Raw genomic sequence first — 25,235 nt, 5'->3', positions numbered from 1 at the left:
GTCCCTGGCGCGGCCACGTCTTCAGAAACGCCCACGACCTCAGGGTCAGCCACGGTGGTTTGGCCCTTGGGACTCCAGGGCCTCGTCTACCTGACCATCGGGTGGGCTCCGCCGTCGCAGGTATTCTTGCCAGTACCCCCGCCCCAGCAATCCCAAACCACGGACCTAAAGGGTCCTGGGGCGAGCGGAGACTTCCACCCACTGTGTAGAAGCTGGTGTCGCCGCTGCTGTCACAGCCGCTCCAGGAGGGGCCGACAAGGCGGCGGGTACCGTCTCCTCCGGTCGCTTCCCCGGGCTGCGCTCGGGTGCGGGGGTGCGGCCCGCGCGCTCCGGCGCGGAAGGAAATCGCCCCGCGCCCGCGGGCGGAGGGCGGCGGGGAAGAAAGGGGGAGGGCAGCAAGGAGGCGGGCAGAGGGGCCGGCCGCCTGGGCCAGGTCGTTTTTGAATGGTTTGGGAGGACGAATTGTTAGACCCCGAGGAAGGGGGGGTGGGGACGGAGAAAGGGGGGCTGGAAAGCGGAAACTTTCCTATAAAACTTCGAAAAGTCCCTCCTCCCCACGTCAGGCCAATGACACTGCTGCCCCCAAACTTTCCGCTTGCACGGGAGGTATAAGAGCCTCCAAGTCTGCAGCTTTCGCCCAGCTCCCAGACACCTCGCGGGCTCGCCGACACCGGCATCGTTTCCAGGAGGCCGAGCGGGGTGTGCGTGCGGCCGTTGGGCGCCTTCTTTTTGGACCTCGGGGCCATCCACACCGTCCCCTCCCCCTCCCGCCTTCCTCCCCGCCTCCCCCGCGCGCCCTCCCCGCGGAGATCCTCCCTGTCCCTCCTCCCGCTCCCTCCTCCGCGGGCCGCACCGCCCGGGCCGGCGCCGCGCGCGGGGGAAGCTGGCGGGCTGAGGCGCCCGGCTCTCCTCCTCTTCCCCGGGCCGCCCTTCTGCCCCGGGCCCGCGAGGCCGCACGTCGCCGCCCAAGAGATGATGCAGGACGTGTCCAGCTCGCCAGTCTCGCCGGCCGACGACAGCCTGAGCAACAGCGAGGAGGAGCCGGACCGGCAGCAGCCCCCGAGCGGCAAGCGCGGGGGGCGCAAGCGGCGCAGCAGCCGGCGCAGCGCGGGGGGCGGCGCGGGGCCCGGCGGGGCCGCGGGCGGGGGCGTCGGAGGCGGCGAGGAGCCTGGCAGCCCGGCCCAAGGCAAGCGTGGCAAGAAGTCTGCGGGCTGCGGCGGCGGCGGCGGCGGCGGCGGCGCGGGCGGCGGCGGCAGCAGCAGCGGCGGCGGGAGTCCGCAGTCCTACGAGGAGCTGCAGACGCAGCGGGTCATGGCCAATGTGCGGGAGCGCCAGCGCACGCAGTCACTGAACGAGGCGTTCGCCGCGCTGCGGAAGATCATCCCCACGCTGCCCTCTGACAAGCTGAGCAAGATCCAGACCCTCAAGTTGGCGGCCAGGTACATCGACTTCCTCTACCAGGTCCTACAGAGCGACGAGCTGGACTCCAAGATGGCAAGCTGCAGCTATGTGGCCCACGAGCGGCTCAGCTACGCCTTTTCGGTCTGGAGGATGGAGGGGGCCTGGTCCATGTCCGCGTCCCACTAGCAGGCGGAGCTCCCCACCCCCTCGGCAGGGCCGGAGACCTAGGTAAGGACCCGGCGCCTCTGCGCCCCTTCGCCGCTCAGGTGGCAGACAGATTGAAGGCTGGGGTGCGGCTCCCGGTCCACCTGGCCTTCCTCCCCGTCTCCCACTCCCCTTTCACACCCAACCTGGCACCGCCACCTCATCCCCCCGCGCGTTCCTGGAAGGGAACTCAGTCCCCGCTAGGGAGAGGACGAGGCGCCCTGGTGAGGGGTGTGCGTGTGCGTGAGTGTGCGTGACAAGAGGGAAGGCTGAGAAAGATTCGAGGGTCACGGGTAAGGACAGCCTTGCCAGCGCCTCTCTTTCCTTCGGCTTTAAGTTTTCGTTCTCCTTAAAACAAATGTTTCCAAATTCCACCTCCTCCGTCTTTCCGCCCACCCACTTCCTCTTGCCCTTGGGCTGAAATCCTTCCAGGTTGTTCAGCGCAATTTCTCCGTGCTGGTGATAAGAACAGTGCTCACTAGTTTTACAAAACAGCCACAGAGACCTAAACAATAACCAACTTTCCCCCCCTCTGGGTTTTTGCAGATGTCATTGTTTCCAGAGAAGGAGAAAATGGACAGTCTAGAGACTCTGGAGCTGGATAACTAAAAATAAATATATTTGCCAAACATTTTCTTGGAAATTAGAAGAGCAGAACCCAAATTCAAAGAAACAGGGCGTGGGGCGCACTTTTAAAAGAGAAAGCGAGACAGGCCCGTGGACAGTGATTTCCAGACGGGCAGCGGCACCATCCTCACACCTCTACATTCTGATAGAAGTTTGAACAGTTGTTTGTGTTCCTCCTCTTTTTTTTTGTTTTTGGTTTTTTTTTTTTTGACGAAGAATGTTTTTATTTTTATTTTTTCATGCATGCATTCTCAAGAGGTCGTGCCAATCAGCCACTGAAAGGAAAGGCATCATTGTGGACTTTCTCCATTTTAAAATGGTAACGATCAGAGGAATTTTAAGAACACCTTTAGAAATAAAAATACTGGGATCAAACTGACTCACAAAATCACAGTCAGTTAATTCCTTTTTTCATTCTTCCTCTGAGGGAAAAAAAAAAACTTAAAATAACAAAAAACAACATTCTATTTATTTATTGATGACCCACGGTAAAATGCAAATAGATCCGGTGTCTAAATGCATTCATATTTTTATGATTGTTTTGTAAATATCTTTGTACATTATTTTTCTGCAATAAATAAATATGATTGAAAATTGTAAGAACCTTAAAGTTTGGTCTATATTTTTAAAGGACTAAGTTGGCAGTAAATACCTGCTTGTTTAACTCTGGAGACACCCAGGAGGGTGAGAGGGCATTAATATAAACAAAGCAGTGAAAAACTCAAACTAGTTATTGACAGGTAGGGGCATGTTATGTAGAAAGACAGCTTTATCATTATTCTCATTTGGTGTTCAGTGAACTTAGCATCTCTCCTTCATCTCTTATCAGGTCCCCAGACAGCAAAAACTTAATAGTTATTCACCTCTCTTGCTTATATTTTGAGAATGCAGTTGTCAAACAGTTAAGCAAATAAGCAGTAGAAGTCAGCACTGTTTTCTCTTGTTACTGTGTGTTTCTGTCATACTCTACACACTTTATGAGGATTTTTAAGTAATAAGTTTATTTCAGTGAAAGTATGCATAGTGTTATCAAAATTACCTATCTATAGATAGATGTGTATACACACATGTAAATGACTACAAATGTATAGAAAATAAAGTTTAATTCCACATGAAAGAGAATTCCACTTATACTTTGCTTAACTTTCTCTCACGAACAAGAATGACATTTAATGTTAAAAAGTCAAAGTTAATATTTTCCCATATTGATATCCATTTGGAAAGCAAGCTCCTTATAAGCTGCTCCATATAACTACACAGAAAACAATTAAAGAAGCTGAATTTTCAGTATCTTCAGTAATTATTGGAACAGTTACAATTTTAAATGCTATAGCTGTTCATTTTCTAGTCAGTTCACTAGCAAATATATTTTGTAAAATTTATCCACAGAATTTTTCCCTGGTTACTTACATGTATACAAAATCTGATTCAGTTAAGTAAAAGAGTTAACATGGACAAATGCTACTTGACTTTTTATTTCATTCTAGTTATTTCTGGGCCAGAAAAATACTAGCTTTTATAATGAATACCATTAGAAATAGTGTGTATCACTAAGTTCTTAAGTTATATCCAGCTTATTGCCTTCAAGTATAATTAGGGATGTATTCGAACTGGAAAATAATTTTGCTGCCTAATTCAAATAATGACTATGGCAAATAAATGTATGACTCGAAACAGTGTTTGCTCAGCTCTGGTTGAGGTTATTATATTACCTGAAGGTTTCCCCTCTTTTTCACACATCATCATAGAAGGCTGACATAACAATATTGTAAATTTATTATTGTAAGTATTTTAGACCATGTTTTGCAATAAGGAGCCTGTAGAATTTACTTATACCAAAAGATTAGTCAAAGCTTCAGGAAATGCTTTTTTACATTTTTATAGTTCTTTACAAAATAACAGGACAGAAACTGATTATTTGTGGAGTGCATGTATGTGTGTGTGTATGTGTGTGTCAAACAGAAATGTAAAGAGGATGCCCTAGAAAATGAGGGAGGGCATCTAGAAGGTGATTTTCTCTTTTGTGTCATCGAACCACCTCCATTTTCTAAATTGTTCATGGAGGAATCTTGTTACTAGCTTGGTCTGACTATTTGATATTTCAGATTTCTTGACGTACATCAGAATGGAGCTGACCATCCGGCTGAGAAGGTAATTCCGATCTTATCTCTGATGATATAGAAACTAAAAGTTTCAAAAAAGGTAGCCTTCCATTTGCCTTTTTTCTTTCTTTCTTGTGTGTGTGTGTGAGAGAGAGAGTTCTCGACTTGGGAGAAAAGCAAATGTCACATTTATGTTGAGTAATACTAAATACTAAACAAGCTAATATTTTTCTTGAGATTTTCAGATAAATGAATGAAAGAAATGTGGTGAATAGTTTTGCTTTGAGTGAGAAGGATTCACAGTGGAAAATATTAACTATAAGAATCCAGTTTTCAGCTTGCCAGACTATTTCTGTATACCCCTTTCCCCATCCCTTACCACAATGCCAGTTCTACTTCATAACAGAAATGAAGCACCTGTGTTTCTATCCATGTTTCCTATTTTCATCTCATTTTATTTTTATTACCTATTCTTATTTAAAGGGCATTTAGGATGAATTACCTGTTTCAGAAGTGAGAATTTAATGTGGTATCTGGACTCAGGAGTCTTTACCCTTTAGTCAGAAGGTATTCAGTGAAGGCAAAGTATTGTATTAGATTGTCTTGGATGAATTCTAAATAACTAACTAAGAACGTTTCCTCTGCTGTGCACATGATCTTTTAATCATGGTTTTAATGTCGTTGGATTGATAGGCTTCAATCCTAAGAAAGCAGTGCATTTGTGTTCCCATTACACACAGTTCCCCTCTTTATGCACACACTTGCTAACAAACACATGCACAAGTGATAATTCATGCACAGTTGCAGGTACCCTCCCCAAAGTGGAACATTTTAATAAACGTTAAAGAGCAGAAACTCTTACAACCTGTGCACTTTTCCCCCACGCTCAGCAAGGACACAAGCTTCTTGCTCCTTCGGTCCTCAGGCTCATATTCATAATGGAGCTTTTTAAGGGACATTTGGCCTCTTGCAAAAAAGTCGAGCATTTTGCACATTCCACGGTTTGGCAAACTCAGAACTGGTTATTTTCTCTAGACCGGTATCAAGTTCTTCTCAGGCATATGATTTCACTTGAAGTCCTGCCCAGGAATCCTTCAAAGTGAGCGTTTGTCCCACTCTCATGATGTCAGGCGGTTTTCCCTGCATCTGTAATTTGAAGAAAAACAAACAAACCTGCGGGGAACAAACGCCACGGAAACCCAAACAGAACTCCGTGGGGAGCGGGAGTCTCACCTGCGGCTAGCGCGGGCGGGGGCGGGCCCGGACTCCCCGGCGTGGGTGGCGGGCGGGCCGCACCGTGGGGAGGGCGACAGTGTCCGAGGCCTCCGGGGACCGCGTGGACAGCCCCTGGCCCCGCGTCGGGCCGCTGCGTGCGGAGGAGGCGGCTCCAAGTGTCAGCGGTAGCAAGCGGAGCAGCAGCAAGAGATTCAGGCAAAGGCCCAACTTCGTATTTCCCGCATCAGCCACAAACAGGGGTCGGGAGAGGGGTTCCCCGGGGGCCACTTTTACAGATTTTTCTCCTGGTTTGCCGTAAAGTGTGCCCCGCCCCCAGCACCAGCAAAAGTGGAAGGAAAGTGTACCGGCAAAGCGGAAAGAGAAATAGGTTTCCTCATAATTTCTGAAAGCCGATCACCCCACTGATTCGCAGGCACCTAGCAACCGAAGCCCTCGAAAACGCAAACGGGATTATTAATAATCCTTGCTTACTGAACAGCAAAAGACAGACCCAGTAAACAGGCCATGGGATACATTTTCCATTTGCTTTTGTCCCAAGGCCCCAGAACGTGAGCCCTCCTAATATTTTCTTAGCAAATCAAAGCACGTGTCCTTTGAAGAAGGTGTGTAATTGGAGTTTAAGGCATGTATGGAATTCCCAGATGTCTATAAAGTAAGAAGGAGCATGTGGCAGGTCACTGGAAGGTGGGGCAGGTTAAACTCACTGGCAGGAAAGTTCTCCTTTTCTATTCTCCTTTATGAGGGCCGCGGAGATAAGCCTTTGGGAAAGGATGGGACGGGTCATAATAAATATCCAGCTTCTCCTATCAGAGTCACAGTAACCATAGTAAAAAGCACATGGTCAGAAAACCTCAAAGAAAACACTCAATTATAGCCGGGATTTCGTGGGCGCCCTGCAATGAGATCGTTTGGGGTTTGCTGCAGCTAGGGCCTGGATCCCCCTGCAGCCTTTCTTGTTTACGTGGACTATTTTCTTTTCCTTCTATTTCCGCACCCCCGCCCCCGCCCCAGTTTGTGGATGTGTCTTCGTGCTTATGCGGGCCATTTAGGCTGGAGCCAGAGGAACAAAATTCCAGATTAGGAAAAGAAGAAAGCAATTCTAAAAGCATTCATCCCAGAAGGCAGCCTTTGGGGGGACGGGGGGAGGGGAGATTGTGAGCAAATGAAGTTTCTGTAAAGCGTGCTCTCTACCAGAGACAGTGAACGCTCAATGCAAAGGCAGTAATCAAAATTAGCTGCTCCTTGTCCCTCACTGCGCTGAGGTATATGGATGTGTAAGAGACGGTCGAATCTAGGCGCGAGTTTGCTGCTGCTTAAGCAGGTTTCTTTGCTTTTTGTTTTGTTTTTGGTCTAATGCCGGAATCCGAGAAAATATGACTTTTCTCCTTGGGTTCAAGATGGTGCCGTCACTTACCTGGACAGTGGGACCAGAGGCAGGAGACGTAAGGAACCAGTTTCTGCGGAAGAAACTGGCCTTGGCAAAGGTTGGCGCTAGGAAGGGGGTGAAGTTGGGTCACCTGTGGCTGGGGGTGGGGGGCAGAGGTGTCCCAGCGAAACTAGCTAGAACAAAACGCGCCACAGACCCCACCACTGAGGCAGGCAGAGAGGGGAAAGGGACGCGCCTGGCGTGAGGCGAGCGTGACAAGTGAAAAGTTAAGCAGGTACCCGAAGGAAGTTTATCTTGCCCAGATGTTGGGGCTTTTATGAAATGTCACGTGAAGAGAACAGATGTACAACTTGCAAATGGGGCCACGCCTGGAAATATAAGGGAAGCAAATGCTTGGAAGGCAAACCCAGGCATAAATCATCAGCCTCCTCCGCTAGATATCTATTCTCTCCTTTAAATATTTGCTTCCGTAAAGGGAAAACACATCTTAAGTGAGTCTTCCAGGAGGGGTCACAGTCCAATCCTCTGGCCAGCGCCACCCTACCCCATCCCTTCCTCACCCCGCCCCTCCCCTCCATCTAGGTGGCTTGGGTGTGGGTGGTTTGGGTGGAGGGCGCATTTCTTTCCTGCCCGTGTTTTCTTTCTCCACATTCCCCATCCCCCACGTTAGTCTCTTAGCCTCTCAAAGACGTTTGATCCTGAGAAACATATCGAATCTCGGTTTGGAAAAGCTGAAACTAATCAATTGCCTTTTTGAAGGGGTAGAGAGTGATAAGAAGAGCGAAGGAATGCCAGGCCTGACAGACCCGAAACCTTCAAGATGCTTGAATGAGCTGAAAGACATGCGGGTTATCCCTCCCTCCTGGGGAGGATCCAGAGCGCTGGGGATCCCAGCCGCCCATGGGGTAGGGCCTTTACCAAGTTAGATCATTGGTTTGGTTGAAAGGTTTGTTTTTTCTTTTTTTAATGACTTGTACAGATAGGACTTCCTCCCAACCCCCACATGTAAGAAGGAAGTTCGCTTTATAAACAAAATTAAAATGAATTAGCAGTTGCCCAGTTGTGGAACAGTCTAATTCCTTTCTCTGTATTTAAGAGAGAGGTTCATGGGGGTTATTGTGAATGTTACCTACCATGTGGCACAGGCTTGGGTCTCTGTCCATATTAAGGTTTTAAATATTTGTCGACAATAACTCTAAGGTTGTGTATTAAGTGACCTGTGCTGTGACTCTTCCTTTAAATGCGACACTATTCCCAAGTCTTTGTTAAACTGACATTGCACCTGGCTTACAGTTATTCTTTAGCCACCAGTTCAGCCTTCTTCTTTAAACAGAACTTCAAAGTTGGAGAATTTTTTACACAATATTAAATTAAAATTTACTGTCAGAATTTTTCTGAGTCCTTTCTGGATTTCCAAAGGTGTGATCAGAATTGAAATATATTCGAAGTGATCACATTAGCTTTAAGGGTTAATCATTTTCTTCTTTTTTTTTTTTAATGCACAAGACCAGATGAACAGACATACCTCTTTTCTCCATAGCATGGAATCTAAACACCCATCTAGCCATCCCTGGAGGAACTTAACCTTGCTTTGTCACCTTTGGGTACAGAACATATCTGGTGATGATCCGGAAGGGCCTTGGACTAAAATCTCAGATCCTCCCCCTCTGCATTTGCCCAGCCTTGATGAATGTTGGGTTGGACCCTGACTCACTGACTCTGCTATGTAAAGCTCTCCTCTGAGGCTTGCAGACCTCCATTTCTAAACATAGTACTGGACGAAACAGTCCACATTTCTTTTCCTCTTTTGTTCCTGAAACTTTACACCAAAGAACTGTTAGCATTGTTGAACACCAACATGCAGTGAACACACACAGAACTTCTCAGTGCTGCAACTTTAGCAATGACAATGAATCCTTCCCAGAGGTCTGCTGATGCACCCCTAAATTCTGGGGTTCCATTCCCAGGGCAGAACCCTTCCTTCCAGATCAGCATTCTTGAAAATGTTCTTATGAAGCCCCTGCTTCACCGCATGGAAGAAGGACATTTCAGTTAGTCTCTTGTTAAGGTTGCCTTTGGCCTTATTCCTCCCTGACTCCTCTTGCTACCCCCTATCAACACACACCTTTTAAAACTTCTAACTCGTAAATGTGTAAAATAGACCTGGGGCAGAGAATCCTTCTTCCTCTTCCTTTTCTCCAGGCCCCGACCGAGTGAAATTTAAAACACATCCCATAGATCAGTTTTCCTTCTCTGAAGTTAGGCATAGTCCACGACCCGGATTTTCAAATGGCCCAGGCTGGAGTCTGCAATATTTAATCCAGTCAGCTATTAAATGTCCTCCAGCTAAATCAAGAGTATAAGGATCCTTACAGGGATAATGATACCAGGAGCAGTCTGGTGAAGGAGTAAGGGGGCTGGGAAGCGGAGAAGACTCCAGGGATTCTTTGATTTGGAAAATCCTGTTTTTGGAACTTCTGTCAGAGTAATAACAAAGCAAAGAAACATGAAAGAAGCAACTCGCTGTCCCAGGATATGGTTTTAATGAAATACTACTACCACACACACAATCTACTATTAATAACCGCTTCTGAGACTCCGCTTTTCCTTTACCTATTAGGGACCAAGAGGCTCCGTAACGTGATCCTCTCTCCCCCTTCTCCCACCACCTCCTTTCCTCCCCAATTAAGCCAAAGTGGTTGTTCTTCTGAGTCCAGGCCCCTAAACCGTGGGCTGACAGTGCCCTCTGCATCCCAGTTTCTGGTCCCTTTTGGCAGAACCGGGTCCCGGGACTGGACTGCGGGGGTTTTTGCCCACTCTCTTCCGAAGGCGGGCTCCTCCGCCCCCCGCACTCAGGGAGCGAGTTCTCCAGGTCCCTGACTGGAAGCCTTCTTAGGACCCCCATACTTGTGGTACCAAGGAGATAGTGTGCCCCAAATATGCCTGTTTGGGCTCCCAGCTGACCCTGCCCGGAGCTTTTGTTGTTGTTGTTGACTTAAAACACCCGGAGAGACTGCCACTAATAGAGCAAATGGGGCTGGGGGTAGGGCAGGGGAGAGAAGGGGCAGGGGGTGGGGAATCGCCAGAGAAAAATCCACAGAATTTGGGAAGAGGGGGGCGGCAAACTTTTAGACAGCGAGGAGAAGGCATTTTTAGCAGCCGCGTCTGTCATCTGTAAGTAGTGGACAGACGCAACCGAGCCTGATCAAAGTGGTCCGTTCGTAAATCACGCGTAGGAAATAGATTGTGAGGGGTAAAAAGACACGTGTCGAATAATCTCAGCCCCGGAGTCCGCTCGCAGCCAGCGAGGTTCACGATGCCCCATCTCGCGGTATCCGCGCGCTCAGCGTATCTCCCAGCAGGGAATGTATGTGGGGGGAGGTCTCTCCTGCTTGGTCCTCCCCGCACCCCCCACCCCACCTCCACCCCACCCCCACCCCTAGCTTGCGCCCTACACGCCTGCGGGGCCATCCACGCTCCATCCAGACTACAGATTTCATTACGCTCGGTTGACTCTGGATTGATCAGGGAAGTCGTGGGGAAGTTAGGGTCTTTTCATTTCCGAGGCGAGAAAACTGCTGTCTCAGAATCGAAGACATCTCCCTTCCAGGTCCCCTCTTAGTGTTCTCGTCCCTCTGGCGATCCCCCTTTAGAGATCTCGGAAATTTGCGAAGGGTTACTGTGCAAATGTAACGCAGCTACCCTGAGAGTTGAGCGAGAGCAGTAATTGTCTGGGCGCGTGTGATTTCTGCTCGTTTTGTTACGTTTCGGACTCCTAGGTCTGCAGCCCTAGTGTTATGTAAGGAAAGGTTGCAGTCCTCTGAACTAGCACCAAGTGGATTTTCTTTCTCTGCCTCCCACCTCCCAAACCCCGGACTCTCTCGCACCTGCTTCTGCTGGTTGAAAAAAACAAGCGAAAACGAATGTCCAGTCCCGGGTGCTAAACGCTCCCGCCAGCTGTTCGGAGGACTCCAGAAACGCGCATTGGGCGAGTTTAGAAGCGCTGTGGTTGGCTGCCTCCAAGAAAGCAGTTGACGATGTTAAAAGATAGACTTCGTGAATTTTGTGCAGGGGATTTACAGCGACAAATGCCCTCTTACCCCGTCTTTTCTCCTCAGTTTTAGCATCCTCCAGATAAGCAGGATTTTGCTTATAATAGGTGTTTATGGTTCCAGGAATTGCACTTTGATCTAGGATTTTGGGGGCGGAGTGTCTAAGGGGTCTCTAGACGCTTGTCTGATTTGAATGCTTTTCAGGATGATTTATGGCAAAAGGCTCCTTTCTGACGCTTCCAGATGCCAAAGCTCTTACCTTCCAGACAGGGGTGAGCGAAATCTGCTTCCAATAGCCGCGCGGATGGAAGCCCGCGCGCCTACCGCGCCTGGCTGCCGGTCACCCTAAACCGACTGTGTGCACCAGCCTTCTCCCGGACCCGCAGATAACCTTTACCCGCCTTCCAACTAAGGAGGAGGGAGGGATCTTCTTTTTTATGATGACAAACCTACGGAGGGAAACCGAGTCACCCCTCCTGTAAAGTTAGTCTCTTGCCGTTAACTCTGTTTTTTTGCAATTAACCACCTGCTACTGCCCCGTTGGTGGTTTGGTGTTAATGCGATTTGACCCCACATGTGAAGCGGGGCGGGAATAAGCCCTCCGTTGGGACCCCTGGTGGTTTCACCCTCCGGCCTCAGCCAGAGAGAATCGCTCTCCTGGTTCCCGCGGGGCGGAGGCCCGGGCGGCGCTCAGAAGCTGCCGGGGCGTCGCGGGGTAGGAGGCGATGTCTTCTCGAAAGCTCCCTGCAGTCTCTGGGCCGCGAGGCGAGGCCAGGAAAAATAACCCTCCCGACTCAATTACTGTGAGTTCCACCGGGAAGCTGAAAAGTTGAAATGTGCACTGCTGCGGGGATGGGAGGGGGTGAGCAGCGGGCAGCTCAGACCGGGCGAACGCTAGCCCGAGTTTAGGGGACCCCGAGGCCCGCAGTACCGAGAACGCGCGGAACACATCTGTCAACCTGAAGCCAAAGGTGGGACCGACCCACCGTAGCCTCCAGCGAACGCTTTTTCCACGCGGGCGGTTTTCCAGCTATTCCTCTCCTTTCGAATTGTAACCGACTGGGAACCGGAGGGGAAAAACTTTGTTTTCTTTCTTCTTTCCCAAGGTGAAGGCAAATTAAGGAGGGAATTAGCCATTAGCCAGGGAGGCTTGAAAACCAGCGGTGAGGAGGGGTCGAGGCCAGGGCACCGCTGGCAAATGTCTGCTTACAGATGAAGGGTTGGCCCCGAGTGATATTCTGGTTATTTGCTTAGAATCCCACAAGGCTGGGAATCTATTTGGGGAACCGTGTCTGACCATTTCACTCTTTTTTTTTGGGGGGGGGATGAACCTTCATCCTCTAGCCTTCTGTATCCCTTCGATGTTAGTAGCTTGAAGGTCAGCGGTTTGTTTTCCCAATGGAACATCAAGCTGATTTCCTGGGTGAAAGAGAACGGATTCACTTGAGGGCCTTTTTGAAAACCTTATTTCCCAATGTATAAGCAGTCTTCGTTCTTCATAACGTTACAAAACAAGGAACTAGATCAGAGTTGATTGGTTTATGTAGAACTGATCCTGATTTGATAAGCTTCGTCACGTGACATACACTGGTCACCCACCGCCTCCTCTCTCTCCAAGGGCAGCTTGAGAGGTTTTGAAAGTTGTTGCCTTTTTCCTAGAGTTCCCATCCCTACATCAAAAGACTTAGGTCACCTCTTGTCTTTTTTTGTATGTATATATCCAAGAGCATAAAAATATTAAATAAAAAAACTTTCCCAACTTCAAACCTATCAAATGTTTAACAGCTGAAGGATATTCATCTTTAGGAGGCAGGCCAAAATGTCAATAAAAATTTAATTATTTCTGAAACATATGGGAGCACTTACAAGACCTAAAATGTGATACTAAGTATTGATATTGAGAGGAAACCAAATAATATATTTTCATATTTGCTGGTCAAGACCTTATACCCCCTGCCTAAAGTTCCACAAGCCACAGAAATTTTTATTTTTTCCTGACAGAGTTTCTAAAACTAGCATGAAAGACAGGTTGGTGGTCAAAGGGATCATCTGTATTCTATGTAAGAAGAAATTAGTGTTGAACTGTGTGTTTGGCATTTATGTTCTGTAGAAAAGACTGTCTGTGATGTAACCATAGCAAATGTTTTTTCAGTGGTGGAGGGGGAGAAGTGTACACTTATGTGCATTTTTAATAAGTAACACAAATTGTCTTCTGAAATGTTTCATCCAAATACTCTTTTCAACCTATAATTCTGCCTAATTGAGAGACGGCCCTTTACACTAGAAGGCGGCACAGGTGGTGTTATTTGTGTAGTTAGTTGTGATGAGCAACATTTATGTGTGACTTGGAATGATCTCTTTTTCCACTTAATGAGCAGCAGCTTCTTTTCCACTCAAAGCTTGCATAGGACTTCTGAGTTCTAGGAAATAACATCAGACTTTTACTGCTGAATTGCAGGTTAATCTCCTGGTTGGCTAAGTCCTTTGATAAATCCTGATAGTGGTAGTTGGTTTGATGTTTGTCATTATTTCCAATTTTCCCTGTGACTCACTTCACAATGCCTTCAGGTGTTGCTGGACACTGCTTATCTGCTTCCTGAGTCAAGAGGTTCTCATTGTCAATTTTAGCTGGATGCTGATTTACGTATCTTCCTTGGTTGGTTACCAGTAGGCTCTCTATCATAGCTATGAAGTCTCCATTTCTCTCAAGGTTTAGATTCATTGAATTCAGCCATTTAATTTACGGCAAAGGACTCTGAGGTCCACAGTGTTTTTAGGATATTTGCCCAAGACTAATTGGGCCTAGTTCGGTGCTTTTTTTCTTTACTTGGAGGCATGATTTTAAGATTTTCACAGGTTAGTAAACTCCAGAATTGGCCTGAATACTAGAACTACCCATTTGCTTCCAACTGAGCAACTGTTCCCCAAGGCTCATTAACTTTCTCTTTTACTACAAAGTTTTGCATAAACAAAATATATACGACTACAACTGTCTTAATAAGTGAGGCTGTACACTACCCTTCATACACATAACACCTGGTAAACTGTAAAGGCCAGAATCCTATTTTGCTGTTTTATCTTTTCGTTTCCTAAGACTGAAAATGAGTATGTCTTTATACTAAAAATTCCAATAGTAGTATTATGAATATGTGCACCTTTAGGAGGACTTTTTATTTTATTTTGATTTTTACAATTACTGATACAAAGCCTTGTTTGTGGAAAAATGCCCTGAGACCATTATTTTTGCTGTTTATAAGGATAATTACCACTAAAAATACTCTTATGAATTCAGAACTGATGGAAAAAGAGAGATAATTTAACTAGCATGTGCAGAAACTGTTGGTGGGGTAGACAAACCAGGAGTAGAGTTTACCCCATGGAGGGATTATGGAATGAGGCAGAACCAAAGGAGAGTGATCATAAGTGAGTTTTCCTACTCTTTACAAAGGATCCCAGAGGCATTTTGAATTTGTGATCCATTCTTGTCTGACATGCTTTCCTAGTGGGTTTTTGTTTTCCAGAGTTACTGATGCAAACAACAACTTGAAATCAGACTATAGGCAGCACAATTCTGAAAAATACCAACCAGGGTAAAGAGTGTGTGAATTTATTCAAATGTATAGTCACAAGTGACTCTCATTTACTCCTGTGAAATATCTACTCAGCTGTCTAATTGTACAGGAAGAGTTACATATCATGTAGATTTGCAGAAGCAATTTCGAAATGTTCACTCTTCCCAAAACACTTTTCCCCAAATGACAGACCGTGTGGGTGGCCACTATGACACTGCCTTGAATTAAACAGAGGCATGATTATTCAGTCAACAACATTTCTTGAGGGTCTCTCTAAGGTCTGAAGGCTATGTGGAAGTGACTGCATCATGCCCATCATAAAAAAGTCACCTCTAACCACAGAAGGCTGGTCTCATCTGTGGGATATTTGCTGCATGTGCACAGTGGCCCTTACAGTACTTATTTCACCCCAGTTTTCTCTGCTATTTTAGAAGAGTACAGAAAATTAGAACTCCCTAACTGTGGAAGAATATGAGTGGAGAGGTTGGCATTCTAAGAATGGAAACCCACAACAGAGGCTAGAAGTGAGTCCAAGAACACCTTTTTTGCCTTTGCTATTTTTATTTCTTTTGAATGCACATTTATCAGTTTGTAGCAAAATCCTATAGCTTTCAGAGCTTCCCTCGTAGCTAAGTCAGTAAAGAATCTGCCTGCGATGCAGGAGACCTGGATTCAATCCCTGGGTTGGGAAGATCCCCTGGAGAAGGAAATGGCTTTCTTGCCTGGAGAATCTTGTGGACAAAGGGGCCTGGCAGGCTACAATCCATGGGGTTGCAAGAGTGAGACATGACTTAGTGACTAAGCCACCACCACCTATAGATTAATAGTTGCTTCTTAGACTTTAAGCTTCATGCAGACAAATGCCTATCCAGCTCGCTACTACAATCCCAGCACCTTGTTTAGCACCTGTCACATGGCATTTTTGTTAATTCGAACTGACATCACCATTATATCAATACTAAGAGGGAAACTGAGGTAGAGAGGCAAATTCAAATCTAAAAGAAAAAAATGACAATATGACAGTCCCATATTGTTAGAGCAGAGGAATTCACGTACTTGTCTCTCAGGTTTATGTTTAGAATGAAAACCCAAGTAAGCACAAAATAAGACATTTGTTGAAACACTGGTAGTCAGACATTTAACTCAGGTGTTTTAGAGTGTCTTTTTGTATGGAGCCCACAGATGTCATTTGCCTATATGATTTGTGTGAATGAGTACAGGGCATCTGGCTTGCCTGGAAAATCAGTCAGAGCTGCGCTGATTTCAGATTCCGTGACCCCGTGGACCTAATGCCTTTGTTCAGTGAACACCCCTCACAACTATATGTAGCAGTCTTAGCACCCCAAAAGCAGCCATTGTCAAATTTAATAAGGAATCTGGTTGGCTTGTTATCAGTGTGTTTTCATGTCTGTGAAACTGATTCCACTTGATTTCTCTGAAAGATTCCCAACTCAGACTCTCCACATGTGCTTTTTAACCAAACTGGGGCAGTCCACCCAGAAGGGTATCTTCTCCTGCTCCTGCCAACTGCGGTTCCATTTCCCCATATTCCTGTGCCCTATTGCCTCCTAAACCAGCATAATCACTGATAACTAAACAATACATGTCAATCAGTATCTACTGAAAAACTGAAACTCCAAGTTACCTACTTATTGCATATATGCAATATCTGCACACATATTCCAAACCCAAGAGTGACAGTTTTGAGACTGAAATATAATTGACTGTGAATTGAAAAGAGGCATTCTAAAAATATTTCAAATTTGCTATGATGAGTATGAATGAAGAAAGCTGCTTCCCCACCCCCATTTTTCTCCTGCCTTCCCCACTTCACTCCAGGGATGTGGTGAATTTGTGTAATTTAAGGCAGGTGGTCCACATAGTAGGCTGACCACAGAGGATGAGAGAGTGTGCATTTGATACCCTGACTGCTGCTCTTTAATAGACTTTAAATATACTTTGACTATTATTTGGCTTTTGGCTATTACATTTATTTTCACTTTCTTTCAAAGGCTTCTCTCTTTCATTTCGTCATTTTCCACATACTGAAATGTAACCCAGGTCCAATGGCACCAAATAGAGGATTTATCTATACTGTCATCAAACTAAATGCAAAGGAAATATCAAAGGGGAGCAAAGGGCACTATATTTTGGCTCTTGAATGCTAATAGAAAAATGCAAGCATTTTTCTCTGCCTAGGTAATAACAATACTTTATTTTTATATAAAGCCTTTCATCTGAGAATCTCAAAGACCTTCAAGATGTCATTTGGGTCTGGCATTCTTCAATTGCCTGCCCTTTGTCTCTTTCAGTAAGGAAACATTCCTGTTGGATGTAGTTTCATATCTGAGCTTGCACTTAGGTATGCATATTCAGAGGTCCAAGGGCACTGAGTGTTTCTTGGATAGATCAAACAAATGACCAGTTATGACATTCTCAAAACAGCCCTGAGAGGAAGATGGGTGGCAAAGGTGATTATCTAATTTGCAGGTGGAGCAATTGTGACACAGCAGGTTATGTGACCTACGCGAGGGCACACAGTGGAGTCTTTGTTACTGCTGGAAACAGTAGTAACATCTACCAGACCAATAGCATGGCTGTGTTTCTTCGACATCCCACCTATCTGCTCCTTCTCCTTTCAGCATAAACATCTCTAAGAAATGGCACCCTTCTGCTTATTAGAAAAGACTCCAATGCAAGAGAGGAGAACAGAGTAGCAGCTTTGCAAATGTTGAAGACAAAGAAGTGTGTAGGCCTGTCTTCCCCAGAAAAGTCACTCAACTTATAGTCAAATTAGTGAGTAAAAAAAATGAAAGAAATGAGGAATATCCCTTGCACGTAGAAGGTGGAAGCTTGATCTTTAAGTTCCGTTTCTTTTAAGTAAGAGACCATATGTTGATCTCAGCCAGGAAGTATAGGTATAATGTTTTATGTATTATAAATAAATATATATATAAGAATGAATATACATAGATATATATTTTTAAACTAAGCCATGTGTACATTTTAAAACTTAAAAGCATTTTTCATTTATATCTTATTTATAACTAATTTTCTTTTCTTTCCTGAATTTTCCTTTTGCCTCATTATCTCCACACATAGTCATTTGTCTCAACATCATAGTTATTAGTCTGAAGAGTCCTGAAGTCTGGGTTATTACTCTTTGGCATCGCTGTATGATTTACTGTTAACTCAGTGTTTGACAGTTCTAACTGTGACATTCTACTTAACATTAATGTTTGAATATCCTCTTGGGACACCATATCATAATTTACTTTTAATTTAAAAACTCATTGTCAGGTTTGGGGCAGGGAATCCAGTTCTGCTTTTGCAAGTAAAGTAACTTCTGTTTTATTCCAGTAAGGAGAGCTAATGGAAGGAATAAATATATATTTTGAGAGGACTTCATAATAAATGAGACTGTACTCTTCATCTGAGAATAATTATACATTTGAAACAAAACATTTAATAAATTATATACTTATTAAACAAAAATTATTTTTTTCTTTATTTAATACTCAATTTGAGTTTCTAAAATGAAAACTATTTTTCATAGTAAAGGATTGTCACAAAAAAGCCCGAGCGAAGTTCTAGAGCAATTCTAGTATCCAATATTCTATAATCTGTCATTAGTCCAGCTTACTGGTAGTTATATATATTAAAAAAAATCGTGGGTCTGTGTCTTCCTATCTTTCTAAGCTAAGAAATTCTCAGATCTAAGTATGTAATTTAAAAAGTCTGGTAAAAGCTGTTCCATATATGACATTGATTTTACCATATCAGGGGTAAAAATCTCTAAGTGATATGCCCATTTTCTTTATCTGTACATACCATCTAGGTTCTCAGCTTAGTTTTGATCTGTACCAGAAGAAATATGCATAAACAATCAGGAGCAATGATGGAAAAAAAATAACAAACTTGATTATCTTACTTGGCCTGAGTTTGAGAGTCTATGAATTGCATTTTGTCATTATTGATCTCTCTCTTCCACACAGTCTCTATTGCTTAGTGCTCTCTCTATGAATGAGGCCAAATCTGAGAAAGAAGGTGAAGGTTTAGCAATATGAAACAATGCAAGATGCTTAAAATTTTCCTGCTTTATCATATAATCTAAGCATGATTTTTGCTCTCCTCTTTCTTATATAGGGTAATGAAATACTTAGTGCTGTCCTTTTCATTGGCATATGTATCTTTGTTTTAAGGTTATGAGAACTTCTTGCATTATTAATTTTGCCCCAAATAAAAGTTCCACTTGTTAAATTAGATTAGAATATAAATGGAAAAAAAGAACAAGTCTAAATCTAAGCTCCACCAGTTATTAGCTGTGCTGTTTTGCCAATTAATTGAATTTTCCTGAGTGTATGATTCTCTAAAATTTGGGAGTATAATACTATCACAAGCATTATCATTCTGTCATTCTATGATCTATAATAATATCTCTAATGATGCTTCAACAAAATATAATTTTAAATTACCATTGTCAATTAAGTTGTCAAGAAATTTTCTGTCAGATGCCAAATTTTAAATCCTGTAAGATCAAGTAAAATATATTTTCTAAAACTATAACTTAAAAATTGTGAAGTGAAGCATTATTTTAAAATCCTAAAACTCTTTCTGAAATTCAAACCACTATAATTAAAAAGAAAAATAATAATGAGCTCTGGAAGCCAATATAAAAGCAGTGATAAATGAGTAACAAATCATTGCTTTAAAAAGATATTTGCCACTAGCTTTACTTTGCTACTTTCTTGTTTCAAAAAGTATTTGTTATAAATCTTTTAAATTGAGAAGATTGAGTCTATCTTAAATCATAAGATATCTTTACTAGTCAATATTACTCATATTCAACAGCTCATAGCTATGCTATATGCCTATGAAGGACAACGAGTGTGTGTGTTTACCTAACAATTAGCATTCTTATTACTGGTAATGAAAATGATAGATACAGGAACGTATATTGGTTTCAAGGCTTCTTTAACATACTAATTCATAGTTCTTTATCGAAATTTCCTTTCTCACATATGGCATCAAAGTAAGAGTTTAAAACTTGAAACTTTGCTTAGGATTCATGTTCTGAAGTGTTTCTGTTTCTTGTTTTGTTTTGTGGTCATGAACCACAGAGAAATTTGTCTTTTTTTACGTACACTGGAAATAATTTACTGCTTTTAGAAATATTAAACCACAAAAAACCCCAATGTTAAAGAAACATTATGAGTGTGCTGGAACCCAGAAGGAGCCAGGGAATGGAGAGTTAATGCAGAATCTCTGATCTGGCTCTGTGTCCAAGGGGCTCCAGGACCTCCCTCTGAAGAGTGGCAGGTAGTACCCAGTCCACATTTGTGTAAGAATTTTACAAAGAAAATATTGGCAAGATGATATTGTAGAGGGCACACATGGTTAGTACAATTCTGAGACACTAATCCCATTTCCTTAAATACGAAATAGTCTTTGTAAACATCAGTTCTTGTCTAACCTTAATACATAGACAAAGTCACAAATTGTAAAATGACAGTATAGATTCCAATCTGTGGTATAGATTCATTCAACCATATGTATTTGACAAAAATGACATTCTCAGTTTCTAGAAGCAATATTCACTTGCTTCTGGTGTATGGGGCAGCAATACTTTGAAGGCCATCTGTCTTTCTGATCTCACTTCAGAGGCCAGAGATTCAGGATATTTATACCGATTAGTCTCAGGGAAAAAAATGTCTCCTTTATGTACATAACACAGAAGGCAAAAGTTCAGTGATTGTAGTGGATATATTTTTATAGTTTTTTCTAACATTATCTTGCAATAATCATCTAAAAACTGAAATTCATAAATCAGTCAAGAGAGCAAATTTCTATTGATGACACATTTCATCTGCTTTGTTATTCTATTGTATTACATTTAATTAAATTGCATAACACTTTTCCTCAAATGCTTGTTTCCATTATAAAACTTTTTTAATGCAGAAAACATTTTGAATTTTTAATAAGGATATCAATAAAGTGGTTTATTTTAAAAGAAATGATTAAATGCAAAATTTATTATTACAATTAACCTTAATTTAGAGCAAAATGTCTTACTGGATTAAGTACAATGGTGCAAATTTTTAAAATCTACAAATATAGAAAGACTGGAAGTTCTTGAATTTTAGATATAACCTTGATGGCATTATTCAAGTACATAGTCATATAATGGTAATAGTACACTTTTAAAAGTATTTCTTTGAACTGGAGTTTTGTCAAAAGAATTAAACAATGACAATTAATTAGTATATTTGTTCATATATAGCCATGTTATTTGCTTTATTTGAATGAAAAAGAAAGGTAGTAAAAACCAAATGTTATCAGTTCTTGTAAGCAAGCCCATTTGGAATCAGAAAAACAAAGATGAATTTACATAAATTAGAAATCATAGAATACTTCCAGTTTTACTTAAGAAAGAGAATTTGGGGTTTTTGATGTAAACATTCCCTCCCAAATAGAATTTTTATTTTAGAGAGCGACCTGTTTTAAAAACAGATTGACTATAAGAGTAAGATATAATCAGTGATATGTTTAAGAAAACAATTCAATTTACTGAAAATGTAATTTGGTTTTCTTTCCTAGTAATTTCAGAGAATGCTGGTAAATTGCAAATATTTATCGAGAAATATTTAACAGCCTATAAAACCAGGAATTAAATGATTTTTATACTTGGGAAAGAATTGTTACATCCTAAAAATATGTTTATTAAATCTTTATATATTTGTTTAGATCTAAAATCTTATTTTTTATATTTGAATATAGAAATCTTTAAAGCATTGTTGAATTAAGATTATGCAATAAAGCATTTCCAGATTCATGAACATAATTATAATTTTTCATATTACATATTCCAGATCTTAGACTTCATTGGGTTGCAGTTCATATGTAAATAAATGAAGTTATTCAAACTACTTTTTAAACATAATTTCCCTCATAAACACAGGAAGCACATCACCAGGGAGAAAAATGAGTACATGAATAAATCTGAAAATTAAACTTTGTAGGCTTAAAAAAAAATCACAGCTTTACAAATGAGAGGCATTTTGCCTTTCTATTCTAGATTTAAAGAAGGACATTTGACACACTTACATGGCAAACTCAGTCAATGTTTGGAAATGCTTTGTAGTGGCCAAAAGCTGTGCATTTCCTTCTGTTGACCTGATTTTTTTTCTTCCAATAAAGTTAATTAATAGAAGATGCATCAAACAGGATTATTGCAGATGTGCACATACTGCAATGCTAATTGCTCTTATTTTTTACAATCTAGCCCTGCACATGCTTTAATTTATATTTGCCTGACTTAGCTTTTTAGTGAATTAGAGGCACTCTGCCACACACTGGATAGCAATGTGCTTGCATCACTCGATTATCTCAGATGCATTATTGTCTAGAATGTATGCTCCTAATTTCCTTACCACCCACACCCATCTCTTTCCTCTGTTTGGAAGGCTGATTTGTGTTAAGAAGGGACCACCAAGCTATTAACTCTAGGACATAACTAGCATTGTTCATAGAGAGTAGGGCTTATGATCATATCACATTTTAACTCTTCCACCAGCATTATCCTTGTTTCCCCAATGCTTTCAAGAGGCAATAACTTGAAATGCCTCGCATGGAAATGATAAACTGCCTGTTGTGCCTTTTCTTTGAAGGAGTTCTCCTGCAGAGTATCATATTTAAATAAATTGCCATTGAGTTTAGCAAGCAGCACAATCATGCCCATTGAGGTGGAGTCTTTTGATCATATTTTGTAATGCAATCAAGGATCACATGAGGATTCTGGCACAGGCCAGCCTTGCTGTGTGCTAAATAGGCGATGGGAGAAAGAAAGCATTAATTGCCCTGAATCCCCCTGACATAACAAAGCACACCTGTGTCCCAGATACCACAGACCCCAAGGCAACGCTTACATCTATATCCACAGTAATTCTTTCCACTCGATTGATCAGTAGTTTCAAACTATCCAATTTTTAAAAAATTTCCAATACATTCACATTGTCCAAGAAGGTCAAATGTGTGTGCATAAGCATAGCTCTTCTGTACTTTAACGTAGTTGAATGCAGTAGATGTGGAACAGGATACCTGAGTTCTGAGTACTCTTGTTGAGTCAGTTGACATCTCTACCGTTAGTCTCCCCCTCTCTCATACCCTTTCAGAAATCGGCAAGACCTGGACAGTAACTTACCAAAACAGTTGTCTTGAGGCTGATATGAGTTTATGGTTAAGAAAAACTTAGATATATAAGGCACTTTACACATGTGCTGTTCTGAGAACTGCGTGGATGTGTGTGGCACAGACTGTGTATGAGTGGCGTTTCATTCTCATTACTTCTTTGCAAGCATTTTGACAGGATTAATCTTTTTGGCAAAAAGGACTTGCAGATCTTTCATCTTCCAAAGAATATGGGGTCACTACCAGGGAATGGCTGGCTGACAGATGAACTGAGCAAACTTGGGGATACCATTGAACTTTGGTCTGTGGATTTACCAAGAGGCAGAGGACGTTGGAAATGGGGACTTGTAAGGAATTTTCTGCTCTACTGGTCCAGCAATCTTAACTTTCTGTTAAACTCTGAGGTATCAATGAAAAAGAACTAGCCAATACCATCCCTAGTCACTTCCTGCTGACAGATATTGTTTAGTAAGCAGGTACCCTCGCTGCCTGTTTTTGTTTGTTTTTGTGAATAGTACAGAAGACAGAAATGAGAATTAAGAAATAATTACTGCACATAGATTTTTTCTCCCCGTTTCCACTAGGATAGTTTTTACAGTTCAGATTTATCTCTTCCTCCCCAAAACAGAATGTAATTTTTATATTGCATTCCAGTAAGACCTCAAAAATCATAAATGTCATTTTTTTCTGAATATTTTCCTCTTATATAAAGAAGAAATGTATGGGCCTACTCCTAGTCTGATACCTTACCTTTCTACCAAATGAGGGGAAAAAGTGGTGGGGAGGGATTGGAGTAGGAAAGCACATGATTTGTCCTAGAGAGTGATGACTGAGACTTTTCATAAATTTTAAGCAACATTTATAATTCTATATCCTTATTATGAGCTAAAGTCAAATGGCCTGAAAAGTAAATGACTGACAAGGCAAATGGACTCATTGGCTTTCATATTATTTCAAAGCTTATATTACTTACCTAAGGCTTCCATAACAAGGACCACAGGGTGGGATTAACAACAAAAATTTATGTTCTCACAACCCCGGAGGATAGAAGTACAAGATCCAGTTGTGGTAGAGTTGGTTTCTTTTGAGGAGTCTCTCCTCGCCATGTCAATGGTCGTCCTCTCCGTGTGTCTTCACATAGGCTCTCTTCTGTGTGTTTCTATGTCCTAATCTCCTCTTCCTATTTATTTACTCATTTATATTTGAGGTATAATTGGCATTAACATTATATTTGTTTCAAGTACACAACACAATGTTTGTATATTTGTATACACAGCAAATGAACACCATGCCATGTATAGTTAACATCCTTCAGCTTACATAGTTATAAGTAATTTTTCTTGTGATGATGACTTTTCAAGATATATTTGTAGCAACTTTCAAATATGGCATACAGTTTTATAAACAATAGTCACCATCCTGTATATTATATCCTAATGACATTTATTTTATAACTGGAACTTTATACCTTTTGACCCCCTTCACTGATTTCTCCCACCTGCCATCTCCCATCTTTGGCAACCACCAGTCTGGTATTTGTATTTATGGACTTGGTTTTGGGTATGGGTTTCTTTTAAATAATTCCATGAATAAATGGAATGCATATTTTCTTTCTCTCTCTGATTTACTTCACTTAGTATAATGGCTTTGGAGTTTATCCATGTTGTTTTCAAATAGCAAGATTCCATTCTTCTTTATGGCTGAATAATTTTCTAATATATATCTACCTACATACCAACCTGGCACTCTGTATTTATGCATATCACATTTACTTTATCCATTCATCCATCAGTGGACACTTAGCTTATTTCTAGTCTTCCCTTCTTATAAGGACACTGGTTATATTGGATTAAGGTCCACCCTAATGACTTCATTTAACTTGTAAAAATTCGGTATACAAATGGAGTCACATACTGAGGTACTAGGGGTTAGGACTTCAACATGTAAATTTTGGGAGGATACAAATCAGCCCATCACAGAGCCCCCCTTTTTTTGAAGGCTATTGAAAAATTCTGCCTCAGATACCTTGAAGAAGAAATATCTTCCATTAACTCCAACCCAAATTGCAGACAACTTAAAATGTATTAAATTTGCAATGCTGACAATTGCAGGTGGGGATTCCTAGGAGATATATTGGCAGGATTTTGGGATTATATAGACTAAGCAAACACTGAAGTAAAATCAGAAGTGACCACTAAAGACATGATAAAATTGAAATAATCTAAAAAACATCTTCTTCATTGAATATTAGGAGAGCTACATCAAACATCTGTTCTTTCTTACATAAATACACACAAATAATCAATCCATAGCCTCTTCTATAGCGTTGCCTTATATTTCCTTATAGCTTTTGTTTCTTGCTTCTCCAACTTGATGGCTCTGACCCTCTCATCCCCAACATGTAAATTTTATGTGGATAAAGCATTGTATGTTTTGATTCACTGTGTAATCCTAGTGTTAGCTATAG

The 25,235-nt window shown here is 42.3% G+C and overlaps 1 protein-coding gene across 1 annotated transcript; it reads left to right on the top strand.

The window, feature by feature from the left end:
* Positions 1 to 524: 524 nt before the first annotated feature.
* Positions 525 to 2,835, top strand: TWIST1 (twist family bHLH transcription factor 1). The gene is made up of 2 exons (XM_040260625.1): positions 525 to 1,629; positions 2,152 to 2,835. The coding sequence occupies exon 1, from the start codon at positions 973 to 975 to the stop codon at positions 1,585 to 1,587; it is 615 nt and encodes a 204-aa protein (XP_040116559.1). The 5' UTR covers positions 525 to 972; the 3' UTR covers positions 1,588 to 1,629; positions 2,152 to 2,835.
* Positions 2,836 to 25,235: the final 22,400 nt, after the last annotated feature.

Source organism: Oryx dammah, unplaced genomic scaffold, assembly GCF_014754425.2.
Source record: "Oryx dammah isolate SB20612 unplaced genomic scaffold, SCBI_Odam_1.1 HiC_scaffold_18, whole genome shotgun sequence".
Classification (NCBI taxonomy): domain Eukaryota; kingdom Metazoa; phylum Chordata; class Mammalia; order Artiodactyla; family Bovidae; genus Oryx; species Oryx dammah.
Note: the sequence above shows the minus strand (reverse complement) of the source record. Positions and strands in the feature narration are given on the sequence as shown.

What these genes read in the sequence shown, in the direction of transcription:
- TWIST1 (XM_040260625.1), top strand. Translation starts at nt 973, where the DNA reads ATGATGCAGGACGTGTCCAGCTCGCCAGTCTCGCCGGCCGACGACAGC.